At 42.5% G+C, this 25,704-nt stretch overlaps 1 protein-coding gene across 5 annotated transcripts in view; it reads right to left on the reverse strand.

The window, feature by feature from the left end:
• Nucleotides 1-25,704, reverse strand: part of lsp1a (lymphocyte specific protein 1 a) — a 408,262-nt gene that overhangs the window by 15,348 nt on the left and 367,210 nt on the right. For all 5 annotated transcript variants that reach the window (XM_086007804.1, XM_086007805.1, XM_086007802.1 and 2 more), the window contains 2 exons: nucleotides 21,222-21,314; nucleotides 19,495-19,603 (listed from right to left, as the gene is read on the reverse strand). In XM_086007804.1, coding sequence (XP_085863930.1) covers nucleotides 19,495-19,603; nucleotides 21,222-21,314 — 202 coding nt within the window. The remainder of the gene's footprint in view (nucleotides 1-19,494; nucleotides 19,604-21,221; nucleotides 21,315-25,704) is intronic.

The following is a 25,704-nucleotide window of genomic DNA, read 5'->3' on the forward strand; positions in this document are numbered from 1 at the left end:
CTATTGAGATTGGTAACTCATCAAATGGAAACGAAGCAGTTTGCAACATGGAAGGAGGCCATTTGGCCCAGTGTGTCTGTGTTGGCTCTTTACTGGAGCATTCCAAAACGAATTCCGCTGCAACATTCTTTTCCATAGCCTTATATCTTTCTCTGCTTCAAATAGTTGAAAGATGTAATGGTCTCTGCTTCAACTATTGGGGAATTATGGAAACAAACTAATGACGTACCATGTGGTGGTACAGCACAATTGTGTTCATAGGAAATTCCTTTATCTGCTATTTAACAGAAGGGTTATTCCATTTAAAATAAATGAGTTATTTAAAGTAAATAATTAACCATTATTAAAATAGCAGGCAAAAGGATTTCATAGTATGATAATATTCACAGTGCAATTTCAAGACGGTAATTATATATACGGTAATGGGTGTATGACTAGACCAGGGACAATTCATGCACAGGTTGTTTAAAGACATTTTTAAAATCACAACATTTGGTTCTCAAGGACAATCATTTTGGAAACTTTGGAAAATGTTCTATCAGATGGTTACTGTCCCATATTAGGCTACTTTAAAGGAGATTGATAACTGTTGAGATTCATTTACAGTTCTCAGCACTTTAAGTAGATCTGCCATCATCAAATTCCACATTTCAGCTGCCTGATGGTACTGTACTGTTGAACAGGACTTGCTATCACTTAACATGGTCAGTTCTAAATAAGCAGACAGAAGGCCTTTTGCTCTGATTTGGAAACTCAAAATGAATGTAACAGATGCTTGACGTGCTCACAAATAGATGTCCATTACTGCAGTTGGGTTTTGAGTACAGTGGTAATTGTGTGATACTGATTTTGATTTGTGGGCCATTAATTATTAGTACCCCTTGGTTTTGCTGGCTGATTGGTAGTTTTATGGGCCTTATAGCCAGCAGCCAGAGCAGACATTTATCCTAGTATCCAAGGCTGGATTTGAACCCAGGTCACAGAGGTGAAATGCCAGTGTCTACCCCACTGCACTACCCTATTATAGGGATCTTCCATCACAAAGCTACTCTACCCCCACAGCAGACATTTTATTTAGTATACATTGTTAATGATCGTTATTCTGGGTACATGGTAACAAAAAGCATTGAATAAAATGATAATTTTAATAATATTTACTTTGAAATCTTTGTTTCCTGTCCTTTATGATGTAATCTGAACTTCTGGTACATTATTTCCTTGTATTTCACTCCTAGTCATTGCTAGTTCTTAATGGTTAAACATTCCTCCATGAAAAAAGCCTGTGGGTTCCTGACTTTTCCCACAGGATAAATGTAATGGATAAAGGAATTTCATACATATATATGGAATTGTATCTCTGTACAATTTTCAACATTCGCTTGAATAGGGCGGGTGGTGAACTGACTAATCACACTCTCTGCCTGATACCATAAGCGTGACCTCTGAACCACTTTTGAGTTGGGCCTCATGTACATTGGGTCAGCGAGCTGTCAAGCACTCATTGAGTGCTAGCAGGTAATTTGCTGATCCGGGGGTGGGAAAACAGATGGCTCTATAGCAGAGCTGAGCCAGATGAAAGCTGTAAAGGGGGTAAGAAGAACTCTGGGGGGGGAACCCACTGAGCAGCCGGCAGCAATATTTTTGTGGTGCTTGCGTAGGTCCCAATTTCATGACCAAGTTAACTCCGACCTGATTCGGGAGGGAGCGCTGGTCATCCATGACCAGGCTTGTCTGAAAATTGCATTGGGTGGGCCTCAAACATCCAAGGGCCGGGCGATTAAAAAAAAATTCAACTGCTGGCTGCCCCATTTTCCAACACTAATGGGGCAGAGTGCAATTGAAAATCACCTCTGGTGTGTGTGTATTCCTCTCACTTGACCCCATGAAAATGCCAGATAGTAGTTACAAACTTAAGCGTCACATTCTCAGAGTTTAGGATAACACCTAAGCCGTCCAACTAGATTCCAGTCTTTAACTCACTCTCGGGGATCCTTATATCATGAACCATACAAAGCCCTTAATTAAATTACAGCCTGTAAATCACACCCAAATATCCATTATTCTATACTTATATACCATCGTAACTTGATTAGATTCAGCATGAAAATCACTTCAAGATATTCATTATTCTGCATGTAAACCATCTGAGTCCCCTCTATTAAATTACAGCCAATAATTTGCTCCCAGTTATCCTTTTATTATATTAGATGACAAAATAAGGGGATGCAGCTGGAGACAAGTACAAGAAGGGCAGATGCATGGTAAAGCTGCCGCTGGTGGTTGCAGGGAGCACAGAAAGACTTCAAAGAAAGACTTAAATTTATATAGCGCTTTTCACGACCTCAGGACGCCCCCCCCCCCAAGCACTTTACAGCCAATGAAGTGTAATTGGGGAAATGATATGGTCATATGAAGGCCCATCTCACAGATTGCGCACTGCCTAATGCATGCTCGAGCAACTCTAGTTCAGCAGTAAAACCTGCATTTGACCTTCTACATGCAAGGCCCCGAGTCTGGGAGATGTAAACCATCCAAACTTCTCCACTAACATGTCAACTTGCGTGAAAACAACAAAAAACAGTTTAAGTTGGAGAGTTTGGCATCAATGTCAATTAAAAATATTTTCCCCTGGAGGTGGGCCCAAACTTAGGGTGCAACCATTTGCATGAGCAGTGTATATGTGTCAATACTGTAGTATTAGTTCCTCCACCACCGGCATACCGTGGCTGCAGTGTGCACCATCTACAAGATGCACTGCAGCAACTCGCCAAGGCTTCTTCGACAGCACCTCCCAAACCCGCGACCTCTACCACCTAGAAGGACAAGGGCAACAAGTGCATGAGAACACCACCACCTCCAAATTCCCCTCCAAGTCACACAACATCCTGACTTGGAAATATATCGCCGTTCTTTCACCGTTGTTGGGTCAAAATCCTGGAACTCCCTACCTCACAGCACTGTGGGAGTACCTTCACCACACAGACTGCAGCAGCTCAAGAAGGCAGCTCACCACCACCTTCTCAAGGGCAATTAGGGATGGGCAATAAATGCTGGCCTTGCCAGTGCCGCCCACATCCTATGAACGAATAAATAAAAAAATTCATGTAGGGAATACTCAGTAAGACTCCCAACCTAGTTATCTGCAACTTGTACTCCAAATGTGGAGGAAAAAAGGATGCAAGATGGCCAATGTTCAAACACTGAAATGCTCACTGCAAAAAAACTAGACTTCAATAATCAATCGAATAACAGACCCAAGCAAACCAGACCGGAACACCGTCACTACACTGTAGGTGCAGCCTTGCTCAATCTTGTAAACTACAGCTTGGGATCTGATCTTGTCCTCACCTGATGTCCACAAGTTCACACTTTCCAGCCGGGATCACTGCAGAGCTGTCAGAGGATGAAAGTAGCTGATTCTTTTTGCTTAGTTCAGGGACACTAAGGCTAATTTTAGCTCACTACCACTGCCCCAGCTGAGATATTTAAAAAAAAATTATTCATTCACAGGTTGTGGGCAGTAGGCAGTCACTTTAAATTTTATATTCAAGTCATCTGAAAATTAATTTCCCTAACATACCCGGCCACTGCCTTGTTCTATCCTCTCGCTTCGCCTCCAAATCAACAGTTTGAAATATGACAGTAAAGCCAATTGGATCATTCTCTGCACCACACACTGCTTTCAAAATGGTGTCAAGAGTGTAGTTGCCCCTAATGCCAATCTACCCCTACTGGGTAACAATAGTGGTCCAGGTGGGGCAGCTGGACATCTTCTCCTCAAGTTGTAACTCATTTTTTTGACAGACTGTTGGTGCTGGTCACAACAATAACAATTTGGTTGCCAGAATAATGCTACCAGCTCCTTCAATTCAATTGCCTGCCACTGACATGCATCCTGAAGTGACAAGCAGCACAACTTCCCTGACAGTACAAAACACTTTCTGGTAGTTTAATGGCAATTAAGTATAACTCCGGCTTTTTCTGTCACTTACAACCAGGATTCATAGGAAAGCACTAGTGACAAGCTTCATTTTAAAGTGATGTTTATCTCATACATCATCTCTCACCCTCAGTCCCCACAGACTTCAAGTTTTCCCATGATATTGCTATTCCTCCAAGGCTGGCAGGTAGGATATCACTTTTATGGGTTGGCTGAGTAAATCAACTTTATTCCTCATCTTCACCCCAAAGATAAAATAGCGTGTTACAGCTTGATGTTCCATCTGGTGTCTTAACTAGAAATGTTTCCAGGTTTTAGGCATTAAATCAGACTTTAGCTTTGCAATCCTCCAAAATCGTCATGGAATTCAGACACATTCTCCTCCGTTCTGCATATTTCAAGGTTGCATTCTCCCATTACACCACCAGGGACAAATACACACTCCCTCCTTACCTGACATGCCAAGGACTAGGTTCTGTGCAAGACATCTCCTACACCCTTCACCTCCCCCAAAGCAGCATAAACTTAACCGCATTATCCTTCCCATGTGCCAACGCTTCACTCTCATCCCCCCCCTTACTAAATAGCTAAGATTCCAATGCATCCTCACAACTACCCTCCACAGACAACCAGAATAAGTGGACCCATATCCACTAGAACATTCTAAATACTTTGGCAAATATCTTGGGGCAAGTGTATGGTCAGCAAGCAAATTTTTTTTAATGGAGGGACACATCATAGAATAATAGAATGGTTATAGCACAGAAGCCATTGGCCCGCTGAGCCCGTGCCGGCTCTCTGCAAGAGCACTTCAGCTAATCCCACTCCCCCACCCTTTCCCCATAGCCTTCATTTTCCTTCAGGTTCTCTTTTGAAAGCCACAATTGAATCTGCCTCCACCACCCTTTCAGGCAGTGCATTCCAGATCCTAACCATTTGCTGCGTAAAAAAGTTTTTCCTCATGTCGCCTTTGGTCCTTCTGCCAATCACCTTAAATTTGTGTCCTCTGGTTCTTGACCATTCCGCCAATGGGAACAGTTTCTCTCTATCTACTCTGTCTAGACCCCTCATGATTTTGAACACCTCTATCAAATCTCCTCTCAACCTTCTCTGCTCTAAGCAGAACAACCCCAGCTTCTCCAGTCTATCCACGTAACTGAAGTCCCTCATCCCTGAAACCATTCTTATAAATCTTATCTACACCCTCTCAAAGGCTTTCACATCCTTCCTAAAGTGCGGTGCCCAGAATTGGACACAATACTCCAGTTGAGGTCGAACCAGTGTTTTATAAAGATTTATCATAACTTCCTTGCTTTTGTACTCTATGGGCTCGATTTTCCAAGCCCTGAGGAGGCGGGTTTGGAGGCGGGAGTGGTGGGAAAATTGCAGAATCGGGGGGCAGGAAGACATCCCGCCTGCAATCCGCCTCCGTGCCAATGTCCCAGGAAGCGGGTACCTGATCTGTGCTGGGAGCCACCTACCCGAGGCGGGAAGGGGATTAGTGCCAAATAACTGCCTGTTAACAGGTACTTAACAGGCAGTTTATTGCCTAATCCCTATTTTTAGCCCTGAAGTGTGGGCTGTCCAATGACTCTGAACCATGCCAAGTTAGCGAGGTGGACCGTCGGTCTGCAGGGGTTGGAGGGGTCGAGATGTCCGTTGTGCAGGTGAGTGATGGGTGCACGTGTGCAGAGGTAAGTGTGTGAGGTAAGTGTAAAGTGTTTTAATAAGTTTTACTTACCTTTACTTTCTCCTGCAGGCTTCCTTCCTTCAGGTCTCGGGAGTCCCTCAGCTCACCAGCACAGAAAGCAGAATGGCCGCTGAACTGTCAAAAGCTGCAGCCTCTGCTTTCTGGTCTGGAGAGCTCTCTAACTGAGTCTGAGTACAAGGACTCAAGTTAGAAGACAGATTGTCATAAGAACATAAGAAGTAGGAGTAGGAGCAGGAGTAGGCCATACGGCTCCGCGGGCCTGCTCCGCCATTCAATAGGATCATGGCTGATCCGAACTTAGACTCACGTCCACTTCCCTGCCCTCTCTCCGTAACCGCTTATTCCCTTATCAGCTAGGAAACTGTCTATCTCCGTTGTAAATTTATTTAATGTCGCAGCTTCCACAACTCTCTGAGGTAGCAAATTCCATAGATTTACTACCCTCTGAGTGAAGAAGTTTCTCCTCATCTCAGTTTTGAAAGGGCAGCCCATTATTCTAAAATTATGCCCCCTAGTTCTAGTCTCACCCATCAGTGGAAACATCCTCACCGCATCCACCCGATCAAGCCCCCTCACAATCTTATATGTTTCGATAAGATCGCCTCTCATTCTTCTGAATTCCAATGAGTAGAGGCCCAACCTACTCAACCTTTCCTCATAAGTCAACCCCCTCATCTCCGGAATCAACCGAGTGAACCTTCTCTGAACTGCCTCGAGACCAAGTATATCTTTTCTTAAATATGAAAACCAAAACTGTACGCAGTATTCCAGGTGTGGCCTCACCAGTACCCTGTATAACTGCAGCAAGACTTCCCTGCTTTTATACTCCATCCCCCTTGCAATAAAAGCCAAGATTCCATTGGCCTTCCTGATCACCTGCTGTACCTGCATACTAACCTTCTGTGTTTCATGCACCAGGACCCCCCAGATCCCTTTGTACTGTAACACTTTGCAGTTTCTCTCCATTTAGATAATAACTTGCTCTTTGATTTTTTCTGCCAAAGTGCATAACCTCACACTTTCCAACATTATATTCCATCTGCCAAATTTTTGCCCACTCACTTAGCCTGTCTATGTCCTTTTGCAGGTTTTTTATGTCCTCCTCACTCACTGCTTTCCCTCCTATCTTTGTATCGTCGGCAAACTTGGATACGTTGCACTCGGTCCCTTCCTCCAAATTGTTAATATAGATTGTAAAGAGTTGGGGTCCCAGCACTGACCCCTGCGGAACACCACCAGTTACTGATTGCCAACCCGAGAATAAACCATTTATCCCAACTCTGTTTTCTGTTAGATAGCCAATCTTCCACCCATGCCAGTATATTGCCCCCAATCCCGTGATTTTTTATCTTGTGCAGTAATCTTTTGTGTGGCACCTTGTCAAATGCCTTTTGGAAGTCCAAATACACCACATCCACTGGTTCCCCTTTATCCACCCTGTTTGTTACGTCCTCAAAGAATTCGAACAAATTTGTCAAACATGACTTCCCCTTCGTAAAACCATGCTGAATCTGTCCGATTAAATTATGCTTATCCAAATGTCCTGTTACTGCTTCCTTAATAATGGACTCCAACATTTTACCAACCACAGATGTTAGGCTAACTGGTCTATAGTTTCCAGCCTTTTGTCTGCCTCCCTTTTTAAATAAGGGCGTTACATTAGCAGTTTTCCAATCTGCTGGGACCTTTCCTGAATCCAGGGAGTTTTGGAAAATTACCACCAATGCATCCACAATCCCTACCGCTACTTCTCTCAAGACCCTAGGATGTAAGCCATCAGGTCCAGGGGATTTATCCGCCTTTAGTCCCATTACCTTACCAAGTACAACCTCCTTAGTGATTTTAATCGTGTTTAGCTCCTCCCCCCCCATAGCCCCCTGTTTGTCCAGTGTTGGGATATTTTTAGTGTCCTCTACTGTAAAGACTGATACAAAATATTTGTTCAGCGTTTCTGCCATCTCCATGTTCCCCACCACTAATTTCCCGGTCTCGTCCTCTAAGGGACCAACATTCACTTTAGCCACCCTTTTTCTTTTTATATAACTGTAGAAACTCTTGCTATCTGTTTTTATATTTTTTGCTAGTTTACTTTCATAATCTATCTTCCCTTTCTTAATTAATCTTTTAGTTATTCTTTGCTGGCTTTTAAATGCTTCCCAATCTTCTCTCCTCCCACTAGATTTGGCTACTTTATATGCCCTTGTTTTCAGTCGGATACTATCCTTTATTACTTTACTTAGCCACGGATGGCTATCTTTTCTTTTACGCCCCTTTTTCCTCACTGGAATATATTTTTCTTGAAAGTTGTGAAATATCTCCTTGAATGTATACCACTGCTCATGTACCGTCTTACACTTTAATCTATTTTCCCAGTCCACTTTAGTCAACTCTGCTCTCATACCTTCATAGTCTCCTTTATTTAAGCTTAGTACGCTGGTTTGAGATCCAACTCTCTCACCCTCCAACTGAATTTGGAATTCAACCATGTTATGGTCACTCATTCCAAGGGCATCCTTTACTAGGACATTTTTTATTAATCCTGTCTCATTACACAGGACCAGATCTAAGATTGCCTGCCCCCTGGTTGGTTCAGTTACATACTGCTCAAGGAACCCATCCCTAATGCACTCTATGAACTCTTCCTCAAGGCTGCCCTGCCCAATTTGATTTGTCCAGTCAATATGAAAGTTAAAGTCCCCCATGATTATAGCTGTTCCCTTATTACAAGCCCCAACTATTTCTTGATTTATACTCCGACCAACAGAGTTGCAACTGTTAGGAGGCCTATAGTCTATGCCCACTAGTGGCTTTTTCCCCTTATTATTCCTTATCTCCACCCAAACTGTTTCACTATCCTGATCCTTTGACCCAATATCATTTCTCACTATTGCAGTGATTCCATCCTTTATTAACATAGCCACCCCACCTCCCTTTCCTTCCTGTCTGTCCTTCCTAATTGTCAAATACCCCTGGATGTTTAGTTCCCAGTCATGGTCACAGAGCTGTCAAACGCTGATTTTGCATCTGTCAAAAGCTCTTGACAGATGAAATGTCAATCGCTGATGTCACCAGTAACCAGGTGTCCCTTAATTGGCCTGCTGAGCCCGCTGGGCGGGCTTAACAAGGTCAATCAAGGGAAAATAGCGTGGGTTGGCCACAAGTTGATGGAGGCGGGACTACAACCCAAAAAGTGGGAGTCCCGACTCCAAAAGCTCCCCATTGACAAAATCGAGCCCTATGCCTCTATTTATGAAGCCCAGGATCCCGTATGCTTTTTTAACCACTTTCTCAACCTGCCCTGCCGCTTTCAACGATTTGTGCACATATACCCCCAGGTCTCTCTGTTAATGCATCCCCTTTAGAATTGGACCCATAAAAACCATGAATTTATGATGGGGAGGGGGCAGTGAATTACATAGGATATATGGCACAGAAACAGGCCATTCAGCCCATGCTGGTGTTTATGATCCACACAAGCCTCCTTCCATCTTTCCTCATCTAAATCTATCAGCATAACCCTCTATTCCCTTTTCCCTCATATGTTTGTCTAGCCTCCCCTTAAATGCATCTATACTATTCGCTTCAACCACTCCCTGTGGTAGCGAGTTCCACATTCTCACCACTCTTTGGGTAAAGAAGTTTCTTCTGAATTCCCTATTGGATTTCTTGGTGACTATCTTATATTGATGGCCTCCAGTTATGCTCTTCCCCACAAGTGGAAACATTCTCTCTGTATCCACTCTATCAATTTTTTTTTCTTTTTTCAAGAGAAAAGGGACCCAGCCTGTTCATCCTTTTCTGATATGTGTACCCTTGCATTTCTGGTATCAATCTTGTAAATCTTCTCTGCACCCTCTCCAGTGCCTCTATATCCTTTGTATAATATGGCGACCAGAACTGTACACAGTACCCTAAGTGTGGTCTAACCAAGGCCTTTTGAAAATCCAGATAAATTACATCTACTGCATTACCATTGTCTACTCTGTCTGTTAACTCTTCAAAGATTTCAATAAGGTTGGTCAAGTAAAACTTTCCCTTTTGAAATCCATGCTGACTATTCATTATTGTATTTTTGGTTTCTAGATGTTCTTCTATTTTCACCTTTAGTAGGGATTCCATTATTTTTCCTACCACCGATGTTAAGCTGACTGGTCTATAATTCCCTGGACATGTTCTATCCCCCTTCTTAAATATCGGTACTATGTTAGCTATCCACCAGTCCTCTGGCACTATACCTTTTTCTAATGAATTATTAAATATGCGTAGTAATGCCTCTGCTATCTCTTCCCTAGATTCTTTTAAAATGCGCGGCTGTAATCCATCCGGACCAGGGGTTTTATCCTCTTTGAGTTTGATTTGTTTATTTAATATATCCTCTTTTTTTTATTTTAAATGCACTTATCTCATTACTAATCTCATCATCCAATGTCATGTCCACCTGTTCTATTTCCCTGGTAAATACTGAAGCAAAATAATTATTTCATATTTCTGCCATCTCTCTAGCGTTACCTGTGGTATTCTGCTGACTATCCCTTAATGGCCCTATTCCCATCCCAACCTTCCTTTTATTATTTTTGTGCCGATAAAATATTTTACTATTTGTTTTATGTTCCTTGATAGTGGAAGCAAAAGCACATGGCGTCGTCATTCTTAAAACTCCTATCAGGTTGCTCTGGTGGGAAAACTGCTCTTTGGGCCTATCAAGAAAACAAACCACCTCTATGCAACAAGCAACTGGGGGGTTGTAAAAATAAAAAATCAGCTCTGGGCTGCCCATTGAGGTATACCGTAGATATGGTTGCAGTGACCAACTTAGAATAAACAAAAATATAATCTTGTTGTAAATCAGCCATCAGCTGGTTTCCAATTTATCAAAAATTATTCTTGGCAGTTGGGCTAAACTTGGACAACACAAAAACAGATTGGCCCGTCATTTCCGATCGGAGGCTTCCTGCGTGCGGAGGCCTCCTATCGGGAAAAAATCTACGCCCTTACCCGAGAGCACCCGAGGTTCAGCCATTTCCGATCCTGGGCCTCTCCACAGTCGAAATGCGCAGGGCCCATGTATCCCAGGGGCGCAGGCAGTTCGCAAGTGTCCCTGGGATCACGTGGACCAGGCCAGCCAATGGGAGAAGGGACTCCTCCTTCATACTTTTGACAGATAGACCTGTCAACTATATGAATGGGAATCACTGAAAAAAGTCATCAAAACATTAAATAAATTTTTTTTAAAACCATCACATTTTTAAAATGAGTTAAAATTACATTAAATTAAATATTTTAAACAAAAATTTAATTTTTTGAAAAAAATAATTAAAGTTTTTTACAGGGCTAAAAATAAACTTACCTTTTTTAAAAGTATTTTTTAATTATAAATGAGTGAAACATTATTTTTTTTTACTTTTTTAAACTCTTATGCTGGTAAAAGCAGGCTTTGCATGCCTGAAACCGGCATTTCCGATGTCCCTACGGGTATGTACACACCTTGTACACACCCATAGGGATTGGAAAATACATGGCAGATGCTTCTACTGTGTGGCTCTTTGCAAAAGCTCAAGCTTACTGTTACAACTTGTATTAGGCTTTCACTTCATCATTTCTCTGGTTCAATAAAGTTCATCTTGGAAAAAGCTACTTAAGTGAAACAGAAACATTATAAGGTTATTGGCACATTTTGTACTTTATTCTCTTCCAAACAGATGATGCTCCAGTTATTAGCCACTAATTAACTCATACATAGATGAAGTACAAATCTAGGTTGTTTAGTATGTAATTTAAAAATGAGGAGAAACAGCAGCATGGGGGTAATGTTTTTGTGAAGATTTCCTTTGCGCTCTGGAACAGATTTTCCTCTCCTATTCTGTCCAATTTTGGGCAGATTGGAGATGGTTGGAGAGGAAAATCAGGTGGCGAGTTATTCTGCTGGTCTCTTGCTAGCACTGTGCCATTTAATGCCATTTCCATGATTTCCTCCCAGAAGTGATGTTGGGTGTACGACACATTCACCCAAAAATGTGTAGACGTATTGTAGTTAGACGCAAATGATGGGAATACACCATAAAATGGAATTCCCACCATTTTTACCTAAACGCTGAGCAATTGAAATGTGGTACGTTCCTGGCACACAATCAATTGCATTGCTTTAGCGCTCTTCAGCCCCGACCCCCGCCAAATTTAACATTTTTAGAATAATTAGAGGCTCCTCTTCAACTGCCCTTGAGGCAGCTGTCTCAGTAACACCAAATGAGGCACCAGAAGGCTGCTGCAACAATTTCCTCCCTCCCCCGAGGCAGGCACCTGACAAAGGCAGGAATGCTAAGGGAAGCCCATTAGAAATATTTAAATGACCCCAGCCCAAGGAACATGGGTTGCAATGAAGGGCAGTCAATTGGGACGAGCTGAAGTCCCTCCCTAGTGAACTTACACTGAGCTTCTGCCCAAGAGAAACATATGCCCGCATATTTCTAAAAAAATCGTAAACAACACTAGGAATACCGAACAGAGGAAATTTTTACAATGTTGCTACACATCGAGAGGAGAGACCCACAGTGACACAATACTTCCTACACAAAACGTAAAGAATGGAACAAGCAAAAGGCTACTGCACACATCAAGCTCATTCCTTCCACAGAACATGTACAATCTACTTGATCGTGAAGTCTACTTCACTCATTTAATCTCCTGAAGGACTTCTACCTGAAGGAATGTTCTCAGTGGGTAGCACTATCTCCTCTGAGTCAGAAGGTTGTGGGTTCAAGTCCCACTCCAGAGATTGAGCACAAAAATCTAGGCTGACACACCAGTGCAGTACTGAAGGTGTGCTGCACTGTCGGCGATGCTGTCTTTCAGATGAAATGTTAAACTGAGACCCCGTCTACTCTTGCAAGTGGACATAAAAGATCCCACGGGACTAACAGGGGAGTTATCCCCGATGTCCTGGCCAATATTTATCCCTCAATCAACATCATTAAAACAGATTATCTAGTCATGATCTCATTGCTGTTTCTGAGAGATTGTTGTGTGCAAATTACATTGCATTTACTACATTACATCAGTGACTGCACTTCAAAAAATAGTTCATTGGCTGTAAAGCACTTTGAGACGTCCTGAGGTCGTGAAAGGCGCTACATAAATGTAAGTTTTTCTTTCGTTCTTTCTTACCTAAATACTTCCTGATCCCCAAAGATAATGAAATCAAACTCTAGAACATTCATCCAGTGTCACATTTCCACGATTCAACCCTGACCCCCTGTTCTACAGACAATGGCTCTGATATTAATCTGAAGGCGGTTTCCGAGCCGGGGGTGGGCGGTGGTGGGAGGGGATGGAATTGCATGGGGGAAACCCGGAAGTCAATGGAGCTGGTCGGAATCTGCGATCTCAATGCAATTGTACCAATTAATTTTGACTTCCAGGTTTCGTGCCTCCAAGCTGCGCAGTGGGCGTGATGCGAACCCATATGATGTAATCTCAGTTGTATTTAAAGGGACAGTGCACAAATGGAAGTTGGAGGTGTTCAGGATGGATGGTGGACATAGAGCAAGGGCAGCACTCATATTCAATGATGTCTCACTTTAATTACTGCTGGGTGCAGTCAGGAGGAGGAGGGACATATTTTCCCCAACAATGGGAGGAAAAAACATGCTACTCTCACCGAGAAGCCGTGGTTGGAGGCAACTGAGGCGGTGACCAGCAGGAGCGTTGTGCCCAGCTCATGGCTGCAATGTAGGAAGCGGTTTAATGACCTAACCAGGTCAGGAAAAGTGCGTACATTTGCTGATTCACCTGCATCCTGTGGTTTAAGCCATTCCCATCCCCCTTTCACTCTGTTTTACTAAATGTTCTCCATCTCATCACTCCTTTCACCCACTCAACTTTCAGCAGCACCTGGCCTTCACTTTCTATGCACTTCATCACCTCCCCACCATGACACTCACCCTAATCCTTAAGCAATGTGATGCATGTGTCTCGTAGTGACCCTCACCGAATGCACTGCATCCATTGGGTGAATACCTCACCTTCACTCGCTCACAGATCTGTTTATTGCCCCTTGTAGGAAAAGAGAGTGCAAAAAGCAAGGGAGAGGAACAGGACTGGAGGTGGGACACCAAAAATAATCCAGCTCACAGATACAAAGGAGAACACCCTGGAGATAAGTGGTACATCTGCGTCCCTCTCAGTCGATGATGGAGAGACAGGGAGCTCGCAGGTAGCTGGTGACAGAATTACAAATATCTCTGACACACTTATGCTGACTTCATTTCAACAATGGTTAAACTATGAGAAGACTGTGACTTTGCCATGACTAAATCATGTCCCTTTCTTTTATCTTCCAGGGCCTTCACGCGTACAGCAAGTGTCGCAGGACATCCATTTGGATGGTTTCTCAGAGGACCTCATTCCTTCGGAGGGTGCACCATCACAGGACATACAGCCATACACCAACACAGATACTCGCACTTTGGTGGGACCAGTTAAAGAGTTAGTTGGGTTTTCACCTGGTCATTCACACCCCACAAATGCACATGAGAAGAGACCGGTGGCAGCGGCAGCTGTGGAGAGTCTGCATTGGGGGGCACAATCCTCTCCAAGCTCTGCTCAGCTGGACACAGATGCTGAACCCCGGGGACTATCATTGAGAAGGAGAATGCTAGAGGTGCATCAGCAACTTAGCCAGGCACTGACAGACTTGCCATGCACAGTACCCACAATAGCGGAGAGGATGGAGAAGTCCAACTCGATCACTAGTGGATTGGTGGCAAGGGGAATTGTGTGAATGTCTTCCATGGAGAAAGTGGCCACCTCCATGGAGCTTCAAGCAAGGCTCTCAAATGTAGGCTATGACCACGACCATGCAGATATATTATCCGTGGCCTTACAACGTGTTACTGATCTTCACCAATCTGGTCTGCAGGAGAGTGGTAGGACTGATGTGGTGCTGGCCCAGGAGAGGGATGATGGTGAAAGGGGACATGGAAGTGGGGACTCCACTCAATGCGCTCCCACTTCTCACCCGTTGTGCCAACATCCCCCCCTCCCCGCCAGTACCCAACAAGCTGCCTCGTCTCCCAATGGCCGAGTCTGCCCCGGCACAGGTGCAGGTGGAGTAATCTTTGGTAAGGCCCTCAGGGGCTCCAAATCCCAGGGGGTGTAGGCCAAAAGCATCTCAGCGCTCAGGGCAGGGATCTGAGCAGCCTGCCTCTACCTCTGCTGAAGCCACATGGGATGCACCACGTAGGAAGCGTAATTGAAGAAATTGTAATTCACCAAGGGTATGCACATGGGTGTTTCACAAATGTTATGTTGTTAAGTTTCCTTTTTTTTTAATAATGTCACATAAAACTTGATGATTTGCACCTCTTCCACGTCTTGCCTATTATTGCATCCCGAGGACCACCTCGCCCTTTCACTTGTTTCATGATGAATGTCAATACGTGACGGGCCCCGTTGGGTGGATGTGAAAGGGGTGGATGAGTGGTTGAAGGACTGTTTAGTGCAAAGAGGTATGGGAGGGGGGCGTGGGTGCTGTTGGTGGAAGCGGACCACAGGATTTCATTTGTTATGTTTCACACTGGGTAAACCTTCGCGATATTAGGGTATCCCGGGCATCAGTGTAAGCAGCTGGTCTGGCGATGGGTGCCCCATCTTCATCCTCCTCCATGTTCTCCTCATCTGAAGATGAGTGATGAGCCTCTTTATGCTCCTCCACTTGCAATCCTCTCTGCTGCGCAATTTTGTGCTGGACGCAGCACACACTATCATTCTGGACACCCTTGCTGTTGAGTGCTGAAGGGCACCTTCAGACCTATCTAGGCACCTGAAGCACATATTCAACATTCCGATGGCTTGCTCAATGACACACCCGGTGGTCATGTGGCTCTGGTTGTACACTCTTGCGCCTCATTGGTGGGGTTCCTCACAGGTGTCATGAGCCAAGTTTGAAGGGGGTATCCTTTGTCTCCTACGAGCCAGCCCTTAAGTCTGCTTCCTGGAACAAAAGGTCTGGAATGTTGAACAGCCTCAGAATGAAGGCATCATGACAGCTTCCAGGTAATCTGACACAGACCTGCATGAACCTCTTCTTGTGGTTGCACACCAGCTGCACATTGATGGCCAAATATCTCTTGCAGGTTATTAATACTCCTGGTTGCTGTGGTGGTGCTCGGATTCCCATGTATGTGCAGTCAAAGGCACCCTGTACCTTGGGAATCCAGCCAGAGAGGCGAATCAGAGTGCCCACTCATTCTGGCTACTGTCATCACAGGGAAATTTACATAATTGTCGGCCCTGGCAACAAGCCATCAGTGAGTAGCCTTATACATTTATGTGCAGCCGACTGGGAGATCCTGAATATGTCACCAGTAGCAGCTTGGAAGGATCCAGAGGCAAAAAAGTTGAGGTCACTTTCACAACCACTGGTAATGCGTGGCCACCAGGGAGCAGGTCTTCCTGTAGGAGGCTGCAGATAGCTGCCACCACCTGACTCGACAACCTTAGCACTGCTTTTCCGAGAGGTCAAGGAAGCTGAGCCTCTATCTGTAAACCCGGTGACGTGGGTAATGCCTCCTGCAACCTCAACCTCCCTCCTGTGCATGTGCTGATCCCACCACTGCATGTCATCACTGCCGTGGATCATAGAATCAATGAATCATAGAAAGTTACAGCATGGAAGGAGGCCATTTTGGCCCATTGTGTCCGCGCCGGCCAACAAAGAGCTATCCAGCCTAATCCCACTTCCCAGCTCTTGGTCCGTAGCCCTGCAGGTTAGAGCATCCCAAGTGCACATCCAAGTACTTTTTAAATGTGGTTAGGGTTCCTGCCTCTACCACCCTTTCAGGCAGTGAGTTCCAGACCCCCACAACCCTCTAGGTGAAGGAATTTCCCCTCAAATCCCCTTTAAACCTTTCCCTAATTACTTTAAATCTGTGCCCCCTGGTTTTTGACCCCTCTGCTAAGGGAAATAGGTCCTTTCTATCCACTTTATCTATGCCCCTCATAATTTTATACACCTCAATAAGGTCTCCCCTCAGCCTCCTCTGTTCCAAGGAAAACAAACCCAGCCTATCCAGTCTTTCCTCATAGCTAAGATTCTCTACTCCTGGCAACATCCTTGTAAATTTCCTTTGTACCCTCTCTAGTGCAATCACATCTTTCCTGTAATGTGGTGACCAGAACTGCACGCAGTACTCTAGCTGAGGCCTAACTAGTGTTTTATACAGTTGAAGCATAACTCCCCTGCTCTTGTATTCTATGCCACGGCTAATAAAGGCAAGTATTCCATATACCTTCTTAACCCTCTTATCTACCTGGCCTGCTACCTTCAGGGATCTGTGGGCATGCACTCCAAAGTCCCTCTGTTCCTCTACATTACTCAGTGTCCTACCGTTTAATGTGTATTCCCTTTCCTTGTTAGCTCTCCCCAAATGCATTACCTCACACTTCTCTGGATTGAATTCCATTTGCCACGGTTTTGCCCACCTGACCAATTTATTGATATCTTCCTGCAGTCTACAGCTTCCTTCTTCAGTATCAACCACACAGTTGATTTTAGTATCATCTGCAAACTTCTTAATCATATCCCCTATATTCAAGTCTATATCATTGATATATACCACAAAAAGCAAGGGACCTAGTACTGAGCCCCGCGGAACCCCACTGGAAACAGCCTTCCAGTCACAAAAACACCCATCAACCATTACCCTCTGCTTCCTGTCTCCGAGCCAGTTTTGAATCCAACTTGACACTTTGCCCTGGATCCCACGGGCTTTTAACTTTGTGACCAGTCTGCCATGTGGAACTTTATCAAAAGCCTTGTTAAAGTCCATATACACTACATCAAACACACTACCCTCATCTACCCTCCTTGTTACCTCCTCAAAAAATTCAATCAAGATTGGTTATGGTCTTCCTCTTCTGATGTGCTGTCAAACACATCCAAGGCACCTCCCATCCTAATCTTGTCAATCTGAAATTTTCAAAAAGGATGGAAAAAGTTGTATCCACACACGCACTCTCTGACAAACATTTGCCAGAAGGAACTGAGACAGCAGCTGCAATTTATTCAGATGGGACAATGACCAATTTTAAATACCCACCTGAACTGCGGCTCAAAGTAAAATTTGAAGCCAAGCCACTCGTTCTTGGGGGTTAAAATTACCCCCATATGTTTCTCCATGTTCCTGATCTTTCAGATGTGTTGTCACAGAGAGGTCAGGCACTTCTCCACAAGAGAAGAGAGACAAATCTGAAGGAGCATTACCATGGGGGTTTCTCACATACCTATGAGCAGGGCTATCCCTTCATCTTTAGCAAAAATAATCATGGTGGGGACAAAATGGACAGAAAGAACTTTTTCTTGGTTGTCCAATATGTTGAAGGACATCTGAAAGGCTGAACTGTGAGCAGCACAGAAATCAAACTAATGTATAAAGTTCAATTAGCCATACTTTCTATTTTAATATCTGCAAAATGGCATCGATTTCAAATTTGCATTTTTCAGGAGCAATGGATTTTAATCAAATTAATTGGGAGGCAGGAGGAGCAGCAGCAGGAAATTACAGCTTTAAAAATGTGGTATGGTGCTATGACCAGCATAAACCTATAATTAGATATGAAGGAAATATGCTCCGGATAGCACTAATCTATACATAGGGTCGACTGCTACATAACATACCAGTCCCTGACCCATCATATCGATAGCAGTAGCAATGACATGTCAGGCCACTGAATTGGTTAATGACTATACAAACATTCAACTGATGAGAAATAACTACTTTGATGTTTTACAGCATGCATCACTCTAAAGCTATAGTCCACATTCCACTTGGATAAATATGACAAACTAAAGACAGATGGCTCTGTTCCACAGTGACTCTCAATTCAGGCAATGTCCCCAGAGGAACTTTTCTGCTTTCCATTTAAGTGGCAGATGTAACCATATGTGCAAGGAACAGTTGGCACTCTAACTGGATACTATAAAGAAGATCAAAGACTTCAAAATTGGACAGCCTTTCGAATAATGTAAATAATGATAGGTGCAATAGTCCACAAGATGTCACTAGCATTTATTGCAAACAATAAATCAGGACATATTTACAAATCCCGTTAAAGATATCTAGGAACAGAAGACCATTACTGCACCAACTTTCTCCCCACTCCAAATCCTTGAAGCCAACATAGCATTCCTGAGCTTTGGACACAGGAATTTGAAGGGGATCTTGGGCATCATTACATTACAAGCACCCACATCACGATATGGGCCAGCAAATCAGAGGCTTACTACCAGCTTTCGGTTGCTCTCTGGCCACACTAAATGGAATTCACTGGCATCCAAATGTCAAATAAATGTTAATATTGCCAGAAAGCTGACTGTCCCACTGGCTCTCTGAAAATATTAAAAGGATTTAAAATGAAGGTCAACCTAGAAACCAGTGTGAAGCTAAAGCAGTACATGCATTACTCCTGAAGATAGTCTCAGACCTTTTGGCTAAATTTGATTTGAACAACTTCATGCCCAATTTACCCTTCCCAGTATAATTTTATGCAAAGCAAAAAATGCTTTGCATCAATTCAAGTTGCTTTATACTCCTAGGCTGCTTATAGGATGCACTGAATTACTAATGCAATTCTAGAACCTAAAACATCCTCTTGTAATATACATTTAGTTCAAATCCAAAACAAATAGGCCAACATGGCAGCTGTATAAAGACTACCTCAGTCTAGCTATGGACATTGTCTCTGATCTGATGGAAAGTTAACTTGGTAATAACTTCAAATTTTGTTGAAGCCCTGCCCAGGCCCAATCAATGATTCGTTTCCTGACATCAAAAAGGATTGAACTCACTTGATTGGCTATTTGCATTGGTACCCTGCTCATCATCAGTGATGGGGACCTTCTCGTACTTGCCGTGACCAGTTATCACAAACTTGTACCTTGTACCAGAGGGATGATTCTAAAATAAACCAGAAAGCAGGATTATTTTATTTTGTACTACTTATTGTAGACAGAGATACATGAAAATAAGATAAAGGCGGCTTAGTTGATATCCTGCAGAAATATCATTTTATAAAAATGTTCTCAATAATCATATCAGCACATTAAGACAGAAAGGATAACTCATCTTATTGTACAAATTTCAATTTCAAGTAGTAAAATTTATGATGTGCTTTGAGACATTATTAGTTAAAAGGTGCTGTATAACTGTACGTTGTTACTGTAGAATTCTGCACCATTGCATTAATTGTAGATCTTGACCCTGTCAAGCTGATGCCATTTGTTTGTGGTTGCCACTGGCTTCAGTCAAGTGAGCAAAGCTTATAACAGCATGGGGCACAAACAAAAGTAGTATTAAGGATGTCAAAATGCTACATAACCTGTCACTCCCGGCATCCGCATCAAGACTGTGTTATGTCAACGTAAAGCAAGATTTCCCACATCTTTGCACTCAACTATATAAAATTGGGAGAGTTCTCTCACAATATTCTTTCTCCATTCATTCTGACTGGAAATCTTTCTTACCTCCCAAACCTATATCTTACAGGGAAATGTTTTCAATGCAAACTTTAAAGGCGCACAAAACTAAAGTCTCCCATGCTTGCCAACAAGGTTAATTCAAAATCTATAAAAAGTGCACCAACTGTCTTGGATTCACATTAAAAATAGTTTGATAAATAGACCTCTGCCCTGTCACGCCAAATAGCGTAACTGTCCATTTTTGTACAGTAATTAAGCAGGAGCCAAAGAAACAGCACATCAGCCATCTGGGCTGGCCTGGAGCCTTAAGAAGGTTTGCTTTGCATAGTTGAAATATGTGTGGCCTTGAAATAGCCAAGCTTTACCTTTCAAGCTGAACCAATTGAAGAAAATATAACTTTAGATCAAGATCGGTCTTCGGGTCGCCCAAAACAGATACTGAATTTTTACATGCTCATCCCTAGAGCTAACTGAGCTGTAATTGAAACTGTTATGCCTGGTATACCAGACATTGAGCGTGCATATTATCATATATATAATAAATCAGTACCAGACTAAAAAAAATATATGCACAACTCTATTCTCCTGTATAGAACTGATGATTACATTTTTTTTGCAGTTGTTTCAGCAATATTCTGCCTCCATAAAATATAATTGACCATCTTCCTCAATTAGGAGTGACCAACAGTCGAATTCAAGCACATCCCTGTGAAGGTTGTCTCGGATTGATCTGGTCAGTCCTTTCAGAAGATGAACACAAGTCCTCAATTTAAAACTGCAGCATGCCAGAGTTGTAGTTATCAGGCCAGGCCAACTCCTCGAACTGCATTCTATTCTACAAAACTTGTTCTGTTTGGTCTTCTTCAAACCGTAACATTTCCATTGGGGGGTTAACAGAAATATTAATATATCTATTTGATCCACATCCTGTTTGGATGAGAGTATAGAGATGTTGGGTAGGGGGGAGGTACACGATTGAGGTAGTCATGCATGGACTATAGAAGGATTGCATCGAAAGGTCTATTCCCATTCTAAGTTTTCTTATGTTTTTATTTACAAAATCTTCCTAACAACGTGACAATGGCAGGTTTACTCACCTTCCCAGCATTTGCCGATTTGGAGAAAGACTGGGAATCAGTTTTGTTCTCCCAAATATACTTCTTGCTCCTCACATCCCCAGGCTTAATTTCCTGTAGAAACACAAAATAATGATTATCTCCCACTCATTATAGTGGTGGAAAAACTAGACCAATAGTAAGGATCTGGCACCTGGGGTCAAAGCATTTGCATCGAGGGTCACACACTTGCCTCCTATAGGCCTTGATCAAAATACTTGTAATATTGTTGGGGGAGGGGAGAAGTGGGCCACACACAATTAAAGGAAAGGCACTGTGTTCTTTTTGAAAAATTACACAAGATTGATCAATCTGAAATTCCATTCATCCAGATTTTTTTCAAAAGTGATTTATCCAGTTAAAAGTCTGAACTGTATTTCTCAATTTATTACAATTGTGACAGTTGTTGTTTCTGATTATGATTTTTTTTAAATCTGATTACTTTGAATACCATGGGTTTTCACATAAAGTAATTAATCGGTCTGTGACAACAGCACACGACTCCTATTGGTGGCAAAGTGCTGGCCTTTCTATGCTGCAACTAAATCCTGATACACATATAACTACTTTATTACCTTACCAAAAATACTCTATGACTCAGGTTGCTATAAATTACAGATAAAAACTGCTAACTGGCACAAATATATGCTTCATAGCCCATTTGATTGCTAATTCAGTGATTCAACGTAGAATAACCTTACGTTTCAGATGTGTTACTGTGCTGAAGTGAAGCAACTTTAGTCAGTGCACCAAACGTGACATAAGCCCATACAAAGGGAGTGAATATAAGGGGCATTACATTTGCCACAGTCTTTTCTACCCTGCTTACTCTAGGCTTTGCTCAGCGTCTGTATTTTGGATCACTTTCATAGCTATGTCCCCATTCTGTGCGCCTTTGTGGCTGTCCTCACTAGCCTGGATACGTAGGTAAGCATTCGATACTATGCACAGGATAATGAACAGAAAAAACCCTTTCTGTTAATATTTTACTTATCTTATTCTTTCACAGGATCTCTCTCATCTTCAAAGAACAAATAGAGTGTCACACAATCATACTCATTTTAAGTTTAAAGCGAGTCAGGGAATTTACTTAATAAAAGACGTAAATAAGCAAGTCATGGCGGAGTTATATTTTGCGATAGAAATCCTTCGAATTAACTTCTCCCCATGAAAGGATACAACTCTAAGTACTAAGCAAACCCTTTTAAGTAGCTTTTATATTACATGGTATTTATTTTCTCAAATTTCTGACCACTGCAAGAACCTATGTTAATCTCTTGGAAGCTTCATACAGATTTCTTCTTTCTCTCAGAAGTTTCAAACTGACCAGGTCCTTCTCTCAAACTGACTCCCAGATTTAAACAGAACAGCTCTTTATATCCTGGAAAAAACATTTCCTGGAATTTCTAGATTTTGAATAATTGACCACTCAATTACATTTTAAATTAAAAATTATCTGTCAGTCCAACAGAAAATAATGTGATTTATCCCTCTCTCAAGACTGTAACTGATGAAACTTGCAACATTATAATAAGATAAGCTTCGAACCAGAATTTTAACTGCAGACAGTTTTTAGACTGCTTGGCCTAGAAATGTTTGTCTCGGGCAGTGGTGCAGAACGAGTGGTACCGGATCGGCCGCCCGTTGTACGCAGTGCGTGATATTCAGTTCTATTGCAGTTAACAGAGCTGAATATGAGGCGCTGCGTAGAACGGGCAGATGATCCGATACCGCCCGTTTTGCGCCACTGCCCGCGACGAATTTCTCGGCCCTTATCTATTATGACGGGATTTAAAGGAACAGCCGCCGAACTGAAACTAAACACTTTTGCTACAAAGGGTTCGAACCACTGGGAGTCTCTACAATGGGAATGAATGGCAAGGGAACTCTGTATAATGGGAGTGAATGAGAAGGAGATTTGTTTACTGGGATTCTATATAAAGAAGTTGAACTACTTAAATTCTATACAATGGGAATAAAGGAGCAGTTCTGTCATTTGGTATTATAAAGAATGAGTGAATAGGAAGGAGTTTTGTTCTTTGGGATTCTAAATTAATATACAGTAAGTGAATTATCTACAATTTCACCAACAAAGTGAAACCTCTGTTAATCCCCATAATACAAGTGATTTCACTGGTGGATAATGAGAATTGATGGTAATCAAGGTCTCCACATAATGGTCTTGCACACATGGAGCAGCAATACTCTGGCCCCTGGAACAAAGGCAAGCACAATACCAGTAACTTATACTGAGTCTTCCTTGGACTGTGTGACTGATTTATATTGGACAGGAAGAGATTGGTGTTAGTAGTTTGTGCAATGAGGCAACCTCTTGTGCAAGGTTTTAAGCCATGAAAATTCAGAACGATAATTGGAGTTCCAATGTAGCTAGTTTTCATCTGATGACAGAACTAATGTATTCTTGAGAATTTTGCCATTTCATAGAAAATAGTTCTAACACTCCTGTCATGAATTATTACAATATTTTGAAAGGGGATATAAAGTAATGGAACAGTTAAAAAACCCCATTCTAAAACAAGCTAGAATAACACGTCATAAAACTCAGCCTACACCTTGGAGATGGTGCAATCTATAAAAAAAACTGCCTCTCTACTCAGCAGATGTTCAGTTTGATGTTGAGTAACAAAGGGAAACAAAAATGACTTGCATTTATTTAGCACCGCATCGCTGCACTCAGAATTATCTTGCAGCACTTCAGATATAATAAATTACTTTTTTTTAAACTTCACTGAGTGTTGCTGCTGTGTAGGTAAACATTTTCCTCACAGAAAGATCCTACAAGCAGCAAGAAGATGAAAGGCCAGCTGACCCCTTTTTGGTAGCATTGGTTGAGAGAAAAAATTCAGTCAGGATTACTTGCTGCTCTTCTTCAGAAAGCGTCACGGTATCTCTAACTTGCAGTCGGGACTCGTTTTCACATCTCACCTGAAGCACGGTATCTCCAAGAATCAGCAGACACTGGATTGTTAACCTATATGCTTAACTCCCGGAGTGCAACTTGAAGCTATAAACCTCTGATAGCAAAGCAAGAGTACTACTAACTAAGCCAAGCTAAAACTCAAATATTCTAATATTTTGACTGATAAGAAGTGTTTTACTCAGGCAAAAGACTAATCTTTCTCAGCTGTACTCTAATTATCTCTCAATCTTGAAGTGCAGCGGACATGGGTTGGTTGTACAGCCAATGATAAAGGTGCGATGAAGTTTTCCAGCATGCAACCAGTACAGACAGTCATTAGGGGGTGCTATTGCTGTACAGCCTCAAACTATAATCTTATTCTGGTCCTTCCTGTCTGCAGTTATGTTGGGGTGGGAATACTTCCAGTTTGAATAATTTATGTGTAAAGGAACAATGAATTACTTATTTCCTTCCTCTGTGAAAAGACAAGAACCAAATTTTGTATTCAAGTGCAGTGCTGTCCCAGGAGGCTCAACGGACCTCAGTTTCTGGATTCCGGTCACCGAGTCTTCTAAATCTAAAAATCATGCCCCAGTTTTGTTTTTGGAAGCACAAACTTACATCTTAACTTTGTATGTGCTACACTTTCTCAATTTTCATTTTTTTTTACAATGGGGGTGAATTTTTACAGCCATCAGGTGGAGAAATGAAAGGGTTTTGATTTTAAGCACCAGGGTTAGTAATCAAGCACTGGTGAGTCAGGTATAGTCCAGCCAGTTGCAAAGTAAAGCTCCCTTGGCCTTGTGCTTTAATTCTAACTTCAGAAGATCACACACCAGCATGAATTTAGCAACTTCCCATGCCAGTTATCTCTTTGAATGATATAGTCAATTTGTACTGAATTGGGGGAAGTTTTTATGCTTTTATTGCCTACCTCAAGGAAGTAAATTGAGACTGCCCAAAGTCTATTTACGACAGTTACAGAGAGGGAGGGGGAGACTTACACTCCATAGGCTTGAGCTGGATTCAATCTCAGGTTCCAGAGATGAAAGGGCAGTTTGCCAGCCCACTATGCCACTAAAATCACAATTTTAAAAGGAGCTCGGTGGTGAAAGGACCAGAACAATCAACGTCTTTGGCTTTAGTTCTGCTTTTATAATGTTTTTGCCCTGGATGTGCCATTTACTGCACACAGAAAGTAGGTGGGACCTGGATTGGTACCTCATGGTCACTGTGATCTACTGGAATTTGGTTTTAACCACCTTATGTGGTCAGAGAAGACATTTCCAGATTACCTCTGATTTGGCTTATGTTTTTTTTACTCTGTTTATTTGCCTCTCCTAGGAGATTATATGATGACTAGTGGGCGGGAACACCAGGAGTCACAAAGCTTTGCTGCATCCATGACTGGGACAGGATCTAAGGTCTTTTCCTGTCAGTCTTTTTGTATGTTTGTATACTCTCGGCCACCATGTGGCATAAAGAATGCAACATAAAATAGGCAAATGCACTTCTATCTGAATCACAGCCAGTGCAATGCTTTAC

This window comes from Somniosus microcephalus, chromosome 15 (genome assembly GCF_052327205.1).
Source record: "Somniosus microcephalus isolate GS21.2 chromosome 15, FLI_Smic_1.0, whole genome shotgun sequence".
NCBI classification, from domain to species: Eukaryota; Metazoa; Chordata; class Chondrichthyes; order Squaliformes; family Somniosidae; genus Somniosus; species Somniosus microcephalus.